Genomic DNA, 11,105 nt, shown 5'->3' with positions numbered 1-11,105 from the left:
CCAAAAGAATTACCAATGGCGAGGCGTTGCAACAAGCCACATCATCACTAAGGACAATAGAGAAAATAGAGCATGAAGAACTGAGATCCAAACAAGAATTTATCAAAATGGATCTTTGGCATAAACGTAAATCGGCAAATCGGCTCCTACCGATGTATTGCTTCCAGAGTGTGCAGTCATTAGAGAGGATCTTGATGAAACTCTTGTACAGGAACCAAATGCTAAACCGAGTCAACTTGGCATCATACTTGGTCCTATCAAAGGATGTGGAGGTGAAGATGGAGTGGTAGACGTAATGGAAGGAGTGGAGGGGGATGCAGTACTAGGAGAGGATGGCAAAGAATCCCTTGGAAGAGTCATAGAGGAAGGCGGTGGCAAGGACAAGGAAAGGACAAGAGAGAATGGCGTTGGTGCTGAGGACATGAGAGAAGATAGAGGGAGAGAGAAAATAAAGGAAATGCTTAAGGTTTTAGCTAAAAAGAAATAGATGAACATATAGGAGGAGAAAATGGCATTCATTTCAAGTTTTTCTTTAAAAATATTTTGCAAAACAGTATGTCGTATATAGGGGCTCGAACGCAGGTTCTCAGGTTTGCAACACACTATTTCAACTGATAGGCCACTCCTTACTTGTATTGCAATATTAAATTTAATATCAGAGTCTCGGCTTCGACTCCGACTATATTTTTTAAGCAACTCTTACTCCAAAGTCAAGTTTTTTTTATTCTGTTGAATTTGGAGTGGGTGTCTATGTTAGGGAATTTGATAGTTGTGGATATCGGAACCCTAACAGTCTACCATAGTCGGAGCTGCCGAAAGTTTTGGCCAACCCTACTTGTCGCAATCCCAATTGCACCCTCTAAAGAAATCCGATGTAAAAGCTTCACGCGTCCGTGGTAGCAAGTCCTAATACTACTTTTTGTTTTTATTGACCTAGAGCTAGAATCTAGATGTTGTGTGGAGGCCATCTGGAATGCGAATGATCACTGGGATTCCTTGTCAATGCCAGACGGGAAGAAGAAAAAAAGAAATATCCCTTTGGACTACAAAGATGACAACAAAACGGTATGGCCCTTTCTTTTTTACACAATTGTTGTTTGGTTGCTAAGAAGTGACATAAGGAATAAATACAGAACAACACCTAATGGGCATTAAATCATCGTAGTCAATTTATGACAAAAAAGATGAGTGATTAGTTTGCGTCTTTCAGTCACTTTTCTGAGCTGTAAACCTCCATTGAATCCAGCTACTACCCAAAATATCTTTTTTTAAGGAGCTAGGAATAGGGGGTTGAGAGGCTCATCTCCCTCCATCAAGGCAGATCCCCACATATCTTAAAAGAGCCGAGTGTGGACCTCATCACTTCTCCACCAACCGCACAACCTCTAAATTACATAAATGTTTCAATCTCACAGATGAATGTGTAGTTAGCCAAGATTGTCATTTCCAAAAAGATAAAAACTACGATATTTTTCATGATTCAGAGAGATACGAATATCATTATGTAGACCCCGACACATTTTAATGTTTAAGTTCCCACTGTCTATTACTAATATTTAAGGATGTGGAGTCCACGTACCATATCTATGTAATTGTCAAAAGTGTTTGGTTCAAAATATTGTAAACAACCTTGACAATTTTGAACCACTCAATGCACATAACCAATCCCAAAAAATACAGCTTTGGACCTAGTTATACAAAAAATTCAATCTCAGTCTAAATCGTTATAGAATACTGGAGATTTTGTCTATTACCTGCAGATGTACCTCAAAGCACATACTTTGTTACAGCCCCTTTAGTTTTGATAGTGAATGGCACTAGCCAATAGACTCCTGGAACAATGGCATATGCCACTTGTTTATCTCACAGTTGAGACAGCTAACAAGCACATACCCTATGGATCTAAGCCGGCAATCGGCAAATGACATTCCTGCTTAGTAACGCTCTACCCCTAGAACTAACCAATCCCATCACGGTCTACCCCAATTGAGAATACCAAAGTGAAAAGTAGTTTTTTGATAGGAATGAAGTCACTTGGCATGGGAGCCCATCTCAAAATTTGCTGCTTGGGGTTATGGGAAAGCCCGTCTAGGAAAGATAGTAAAAAGAGTACAAATCCAAAGATTTGAACTTAGATACGCCAAATGTGTAAAAAGAAACAAGAGATACGCCACTCCCCAGATTCTCCTTAAGAGGATGGGAAAAGATCCCTCGGCCCTGGAAATATCAGAAGTGCCCCATGAGGTATGAAAAAGACACTTGAACTTAGATATGCAACTGAATGAAGGGTAAAAGCATCAAGCAGAAATTTAGGGAACCTTGAAGTACAAAATGGCAGCTATGGTTTCTGTGGATAGATAAGAACAAAGACCAATATCATAAGAAGGGAGTCTCAAACATGTATTGTTCTCTTGTGGTATTTCTGAATGCAAAAAATGAAATTCCCGTAATCATGAATGAGCAGATTTCTGCATTTACATTTTGTATAAACCTTTGGAAATGCAAATTTCGTAATGATTGAATATGAAGGTAAATAAAAACAAAATAAACCCACGGGAATCTGAGAGACATTCATCAATACCACCACATTAATCTGAATGGAAACAAATTAGGGAGCAATTTCAAGCCTGGGCTCAAAGCAAAAACCAGTAAAGAGCTGAAGTGGGAACCTCTTTGTCACAGGGCACTTCTGTGACCATTTCCATTGCTTCTGGTTCATATCAAAGATAAGAAGTGCTGGAGCTCCATAGCTCTGGATATATATGAGATCATCTGTACCACTGCTTGCAAAAACATCATCAAACTCCCCAAATCCCTGAAAGAACTTATGTGGCATTCGCGCAATCTCCCGCCACTCCTTCCCATTTAGAAGCCAGATGCCAATCCCCTTAATTATGTCCGCTCGATCTTGTTTACCAATTCCTCCCACCATCACCAGCTTCCCCTTGAGGTTCATTAGTCGGCCACATGTAAGAGGGCAAGGCACTGGAATAAAACTCCTATTCAACAAACCATGGGAAGTACGGCTAGAAAGACTATATGCAACTAAGCCATGACGACTTTCTGGTACACCACTCCCTGTTGAATAAATCAAGAAGTACAAAATTCCATTGCAGATCACACTTTCATCGCCACCTCTCCATCCCGTTAAAACCTCTGTCAAAGAGGTTGTCCACATAATTGTTTCTGAATCATAAATATGAATTGAGATATCCCATTGGAAAAAATTCCCAGGGACTTGCTTAGATTTCACAACTGTGATGAGATATCCAGGTGATATCCTGTTCACTGAGACTGCAAGGGCACTGTAATCAGAAAATTTCAAGCCAGGGGGCTCTTCAAGCTTCTTGCAGAGCTTGGTAATTGGGTTGCAGATATATAGCTCGCTTCTGCTTTCATTATCCATGAAGCCAACCAATCCGCATGATGAAGCAATGGACCAATCGGGTGCCTTGATCTCTGGTAGTTCAATGCCATACCACTTCCGAAGGATGGGATCATATGCATAACCAATTGGCTCGCCAGAGTTGGTAAACATAAAATACCATGGTTTTTGTGATAGGACATGCGAAAAATTCCATAAAAACCTATTTGAACTAACAATTTCATGCCATCTTTTACACACACAACCGGCTCTGAAAATGCTAGCAATTGGGAGATAGGCTAGGATCCGCTCCAGCAGGTCATCAGGCAGGATCAACTCAAGAGAAACTGCAGTAATTTCTTTACTGCTTTCATCATCAAGCTCTGAGAATGAATCAAACTCTCCAATCTCTCTTGGTGTTTCATCAAGGCAATGGTTAGTCCATGATGATTCTCCCGCCATGACCTAAACAAAACCTGTGCCCAAGAAAATTGAAGTAAAATTATGCTATTAGGTCTCCCAGTGAGAGGATCATCAACAATGTTAGGAAATCGTCAACGGCTGATTCATATAAGAAGAATTAGCCTCAGATTAAATCCTTGAAAGATGATTTAAAGCAACTTTACCAATCGAAAGATATTATTTCCTTCAACTAGAAAAATTATTACCACATCAGAAATATAAAAACTTATAACTGAACAGCTTATCATATGCCCCGGACAAGCAATTTATGTCTAAAACAAGTGAAATATGGATTCCCCTTATGTAAAGATAATTTCCACCCGCCTCCACGCTGTTAACAAACTTAAACTATCTCCACACCTTTCTATATGAAGAGAAAACTGTAAGCATCCTCAATAACAAGCCAAGTTAAACAGATAAAAAGAACTGGAGAAGAAAACCCTGCGTCTCAAATCTTACAATTTGGAAAGAATTCAAAACCACATAACATATTTTTCACATATATATTAGAGATTACTGCTAGCCGGAAAAGATAGCTAAATAAATAATAAACAAATTGAAACAATTAAGCAGCCTCCGGTGAGATCGTACACATACTCGGAGGAAAAGTATCACGTAGAAGAAAATTAGCAGACCATGCATTTGTTAGCTAAAAACCACATTTTAGTAAATATAGGAACCAAAAAAAAAAAAAAAGAAAGAAAATCGCCTATTTCTCGCAACAACAACAAAGAATAAAAACAAAAGCATTTAAATACCAAGCAACAAATTGATATGAAAGGGAAGATTTTTAAGAAAATTTTTTAACCACACTGCGTCAGCTAGCCCGAGAACAAGTAGTTTTTCCTCAGAAACCAGCTTTTACAGTACTCTTAACATCATACCCTAAGAGAGATTTGTGATTTATATTTATTAAATAAATGTTCGGAAGACAACGATTGGACCACGGAGACCTGCCAGTCAAAAATTAAAACCCCACGTAACTGAAAAGCAATAGCATCAACAGCTTAACCAATGACACCCATAAAAAAGATAGATCAGTGAAAACACGCAAAACAATTTCAAGAACACGAAAAGAGTAAAAACAATTCCAGAATAAAACCCATCATGAAAATACCTCGTTTGAAACCTCCTCGACTGTCACTGACTATAAGGGTCTTGCTAGATTTGGCCAAAGTCTCCAGATTCAACTCCCGTGAAAAATGAATCAAGGAAATAAAACTTCTTAATATCTGATACAGAGCAACCCGCTATTTCCACAAAGCATTAAAGAACATGTAGGAAAGGCGACTGGTTATGTAGGAGATTTCCCTTCAAATGGTAGGAGAAAAGGAAAATGGGATGCTCTAGATTTAGCCGGTAAACATGCCACAGCAACACCCAGAAAGAAAGAAAGGGAGTTTTGGGGGAGAGTGTGTGTATGTCCGTGTTTTGTTTCTTTAGCCTATTTTCTTCTTTTTTGATATAACAAAAAACGACAGGCAGAGAGTGAAGTTGGGGAAGGGCGGTTTTTTTTATAGGACTTGCGTGGCTTTCATTTTTTCGGGAAATACGATTCTTAGGTATTTATACTCAATTTAGGTATTTATTAAGCCCTCCATATATAATTAAATAAAATAATTATTTTATATTAAAAAATATAATAAAATCAATCTTATTAATAAAATACATAAGAAATATATAAAAGTAATTGAATATAAATTTTTTATTAATATTAAAATAAAAATATAAGAGAAGTCACGAAAAATATATAATAAAAATAAATTTAAATTCTCACATATAACACAATAAATAATAAAAATAAATTTACAATCTAACATATCATATCAAATTATATCAATTTATAATTTTACTTCTATGAATTTTTTTTATAACTAAAATATCTCTTTAAATAGTATACAAAAAATATTGTATAACTTAAAATATGAGGACGGCTACTGAGACCGATATTTAACCGAAGAATTGACCAACCAATGCAATACACTTTGTTGTATTTTTTTTTTTCCTTTTCTTTCCATCATTTTTTATATATCTTTACATATTTTTTAAAAAATAAAAAATATCAATTCACTAATAATCACTTCTTTAATTAAGAATTAAAAAATAAAAAATTCAATCGGTCATTTTTATCGATTCAACTAGCATTTTCTATAAAATATATAAAATTGTGTCTACTTTTTTAGTTATAGAAAGATTTATATAAAATATATATAAAAGTTATAGAGGGAGAGCACATAAATTTGAGCATTTAATAATTATTGTAAATTTGAGGCTAGAGTACTTATATTATATTTAAATTTATAATTGTCATAAATATTGTAAAATCTAATTTATGTGCATCTATTTCTCCTACTAAAAATCTTAAATTTTGAACATAAAATTCAAACACCTTGAGTTTTCTTTTAAAAAAATTAGATTTATTTTTCTCTACTAGTGCCCACTCCCCATTTATGTTGCAATTATTGCCTTTTTCATTACACATTGTGGCCCTATTCCTCCAACTCTCTTCCTCTTCATAATTTTATTTTATTTTATTTTTGATTGAGATGTAGAAATAAATGGGAGGGTGAGATCGTGGATTTTAACCTAAACAGAGGAGTTCTCTCTTTATACAAATTTAAAAAAAAAAAAAAAAAAGGGAAAACTTGTAGATATAATCGTCACGGTACATGGTGTAGAAGAATACAAAGTCATGAAAATAAGAGAGGAATCCATGCTTTTGATTGCCAGTTCACTTTGACTAATCAAAAAGAAAAATACTTTAATTATAAATAAATTACATAAAAATATGTGATTTTATGTAATTTATTAGATTATAAAATTATTTTAATTATAAATTAGATCTAATAAATCATATAAAATCACGTCAATTTGTGTAATTATTTTTATATAATCTTTTTGTGATTATAGTCATTCTCAATAAAAAAAAAAAAAAAAAAATCTAAATATCCCAAATCAAGGGATCTGCTACTCTTACCAATCATGCTGCCCACATGTGTACGCTCTTTTTCTTCTCCCATTTTGCTTTGGATACTGTGGCAATGGGCCTGCTTTACCTAACTAAAACCCAATTGCATATCTTTTCAGGTTCCCAACTCCATGGTAATTTGGTAGTTCTAACATTTTGCATGGCCATATTGGCTCAAAGTGTCTTATCACTTTCTCTTATACAGTGACTTTGGTTCGTTTCCCCATCAGATCTTTGCATAATCTACTCAACAGAAACTTAGAAACAAGAAATACAAATAAAGAATACAAAAATGGGCACAAAAGCTAAAAAACAAACACAAACAGAATTGAAGAACTATTGACAAAATTTCTAATGATTGGAGCCATTGTCTGATTAAATTATGATTTACTAGAGTTTTTGTCTAAATTATATTATTCAAAGTGATGGAGATATGAACATTTAAAAAGTATTTAACTATATAGAATCATGGTATATTAGGAATACAATTGTTTTTAGATATTTTCATAACACTTCACTAATATTTATAAACTATTCACAATGTTAATTGTGTATTTTGTATGCCTTTGAGCTGGGTTCCAACAACTCGAGTCTTCGATCTTTCACCTGTATATGTAAAAGAAACACAAAGAGATGGGGGCTATGATGGAGGCCAAAGAGTCTCCGATACTTAAGTTAATATCTCCTTAGTAGTTCATGCAAGAGAGTTGAAGAATCAGAAATAGTTCTTATTACCTAGAAATCAGCTTTTATATAAGGTTTTAGGGGTGGACCGCCTATACCCTATGTCAGGGATACATGTCCCCTCAACTATTCATTTGGGCAGAATCCTTTAATGTAGTGCGGCTCTTAGGGTGGCACAATTAATATGGCATGGCTTCTCATCTCTTTTATCTTGCAGGTGCACTCTATCAGGCTCCTTCCCGCTTGCTTGTCAGAAGATTAAGGACTTTCTGTGTTTCCCGCCTATCTACCTGCATATGTTCTCTAAGTCTAGGTGTCGTAGGGGAGTGTCGGGATGATGTGTCCTATTTTTCCTTGCATTTTGAGATTTTCTGCGTGATTATGGTCATGGGTCGACCTCATCTTTAAGGTTGGGGCCCTTAATGAGCTGAGGGGCTAGGCTCCTAGTATTTGAGCTTCATCTTCTAGGCCTTCAACCCAAGAGAAAAAAATTCTCTTACATACAAATTATCTGAGATATTCTTAATATTCAAATAAAGTCAATCTCTTGGAATAAAAATTTGCTGATCAACCTAATATCACAAACCTTATAACGATGTTTTAATTAGGTTGTCTGCCTGCTTAATGTATCCATTATTATGCAATAAGGTCAAGTGAACAAAACACCCTAATGTGCTGATTTTAGCAGGTAACACTAGAAGAGGTTTGCTCTGTCTTCTATCTGAATTTTCCCTCTTTTCTCTGCAGAGAAGAAAGAAGCCATTGAAAGATAATAAAACAAGTGTAGGAAAGAACATGGCATTATAATATGTATCGATCCCGAGGGTCATCTCTCAAAAAACAAGCACAACAACACATTATAGAACAAAATTGGTTTTATCTATAAATAATCTTCTAATTTATTGCTAAGTAGTACTATGTGGAGCTCACCAGCAGAAGGATCATCTGTTTCTGACCCCAAGTAAAAAGAAAAAAGAAATCTTCTGCAGGCATGTGGAAATTGACCTGAGCATGCATTTGTCTAAAAAATATATCTGAAAAATATTAAAAATAAATAAATAAAGAGGGGATAAAGGTGTTTGAAGTGGCTACACCACCACCATAAACTCTCCTCTTTCCAGACAAAGCCACCTCCTGCTCATCAAGTTATGGCTCACTTCAAATTGTTTATTGACCTCCTTTCCCCAAAACCATTATATAAATATGTCTGTAATTTGTCTACATATGTATAGAATCTGTCAAGGAAAACCCGCCAGGTACATTTGAAACATAAAGACCTGGAACTAAAGAGAAATGGGTAAGCAGGAATTGAGAGTGATGTTGCAATGATAATTAATCAAGCCATACATACATGCTGCAGACTGCAATTCACTATAATAATTATACCCAGTTACACTTTGATTCCAGTCTAATCTTGTTCTATCTCCCTCCTCTAAGCTGCTTGGTCTCTATCATTGTAAATTGTTCCTTGAGAAAGAGGCATGCAAGTGTTTTTTCCTTTTCCTTGAGCTTAAATGTCAACATGATTATCTGTCTAGTTGGAGTTAATTTGGAGGAGTAACTGGGTCAGTTGAAATGACCCTTCCTCCTTCCTTTTCAGTTGGGTCTAGCCTTCAGTTCAGTACCTAATGCATGATACGAAAAAGGTGGAGTCTGTAGCAGGGACTTAGTGGAGCTAGTGATTAAGGAAAAGGGACAAGGACAACACATGCTTCAAAATTCAGAGTGGAATTATTACCACTTTTTATGGGTCATGAAAGTGGTGAGGGAAATGAGTGTTCCTAGTTGAAAAAATATGTCAAACCCAAAAATATCTATTAAAAAAAAAAATCATCTTTATCTTATGAGAGAAATGGTAGATAAGGGAGAACTATTTATTATGAATTTATCATTATTATAAAATGTCAAAGTAGTATGTATGAATGATTAAAAAATAGAATTCTTGATAGATTTTTATATTTTTATATTTTTTATTTTTTGAATGTCATGATTTGTCACATGTCAACAAAAGGTGCCAAAGTTCAGTGGCAATTGGTGGCTGCAATTTGTGGAGTCTTTCAAAGGAGTGGCACTATAACTATCGAGAGAATCTCCCGATGAGTGCAATCTGTTTTTTTTAATCACTTTTAATATTTTTTTAAAAAAAATAAAAAGTTCACAACATTATTTAAAAATATTTTCTTAATTATTAAGTAAAAAAATTTTATCGGGACACAATCGGATACTTTTTCGGGAGATAAAGTATTTTCGTTTTAAAAAATAATGCACCACATTCTATTGATTTGATTGAATAAATAAACAAATATTTTTCTTCAAACCCTTTCTCTAAATAAAACTAAAAGAGATTCCTTTTTCATATGGTAACCAATAGAGGTCTAATGTGGCGTGTGTTAATTACATGAGAAATACTTTTTACAATCGAGAAATGCAGTCGGCGTGCAGTATTGGAGAAAAAAGTGAATTAATACGAGACCTACATGAAAAAAAAATATTTTTATAACTTTTTTTATTCATGTAGGTCCTCCTAAATATAAAATAATTTTTTTATAATTTTTTTTATTCATTTCGTACATCCGACTGCACGCCGACTACGTTTACCGACTGTATCTAGCAAAGCCATAATTACATTCCTTTCTAACACAGCTTCCGGACGATCTCTTCCAACATAAAGAGTGTGAAACAGAGGTCAGCCCTAATCAAATCATCATATAATTTAAAAAGAATAGAGGGGTCACAATTTTTTTTTTCTAACAGTCATTTTTATATATTTTTTTACATATTTTATTAATATAATTAGTTAAGTCACTTTTTTTAATATAAAATAATTACTTTAAGTAATTATATCAATAAAATATATAAAAAATATACAAAAGTAATTGTATATAGTAAACTTTTTTTTTAATGGGGTTAAATTGATTTTACTGGAATATGAGATAAGAATAACTTGTCCATTTTTTTTTTCAATATTTACTATTATACACTAACATATGTAAGGTTTTACAGTTTTGACTAAATACTAAAGAAAATTACCAAATATGTCTCCCAGTTTTTGTATGTTTTCAAATTAGACAATAATTTAAAAATGACAGAAAAACAAATACAGCAATAAATATGACAAAAAAAAAAAATAGAAAGATACAACAGAATAAACATAGCTAATAAAAAAAATAAATAAATAAAAGAATACAAATTGAAGATTAGGTAAGGGCACTTTCATCATCATGACTGCCAACTACTACTTTTTCTATTTTTCTTGTATTTTATTGGGATTATGTTAATTGTATTTTCTTAGACACGTGACAATGTATAGTTGTGGGCTGCAAAGACTCGTAGATTCCTATGCCCAATTTAAAAAGAAATTTGTTGGTGAATGATAAATAAGGATAGGAAAAATTTAGTTGTAAGTATAACTGTATATTAATATATATATTAATTTAATATAATTGATTAAAAAAATAAATTTTATTAAAAATAGTACTAATTTAAATTTTAAATATTAACTAATCAATATTGATATACGGATTAATATATAATTTTATCTGTACATAACAAAACTCGTAAGAATATAGGAATGCTATCAAACAATTGGCAGCATGGCAAATAAAAGAAGTTGAACCACTGTCAAGG

General features: G+C 33.8%; 1 protein-coding gene across 2 annotated transcripts; it reads right to left on the bottom strand.

Annotated features, from left to right (window-relative positions):
* Positions 1-2,387: 2,387 nt before the first annotated feature.
* Positions 2,388-5,338, bottom strand: LOC122299383 (F-box/kelch-repeat protein At3g61590-like). 2 transcript variants are annotated; one of them, XM_043109644.1, is made up of 2 exons: positions 4,944-5,338; positions 2,388-4,779 (listed from the first exon to the last, which is right to left on the bottom strand). In XM_043109644.1, the coding sequence occupies exon 2, from the start codon at positions 3,824-3,826 to the stop codon at positions 2,609-2,611; it is 1,218 nt and encodes a 405-aa protein (XP_042965578.1). In that variant the 5' UTR covers positions 3,827-4,779; positions 4,944-5,338; the 3' UTR covers positions 2,388-2,608. The 2 variants fall into 2 exon arrangements, with proteins under 2 accessions (XP_042965578.1, XP_042965572.1); XM_043109638.1 differs by having other exon boundaries at positions 2,388-3,840; positions 4,944-5,337.
* Between the last annotated feature and the right edge of the window lie 5,767 nt (positions 5,339-11,105).

This window comes from Carya illinoinensis, chromosome 2 (genome assembly GCF_018687715.1).
Source record: "Carya illinoinensis cultivar Pawnee chromosome 2, C.illinoinensisPawnee_v1, whole genome shotgun sequence".
Taxonomy (NCBI): domain Eukaryota; kingdom Viridiplantae; phylum Streptophyta; class Magnoliopsida; order Fagales; family Juglandaceae; genus Carya; species Carya illinoinensis.
The sequence above is the reverse complement of the archived record's forward strand: the minus strand, read 5'-3'. Positions and strand labels throughout refer to the sequence as shown.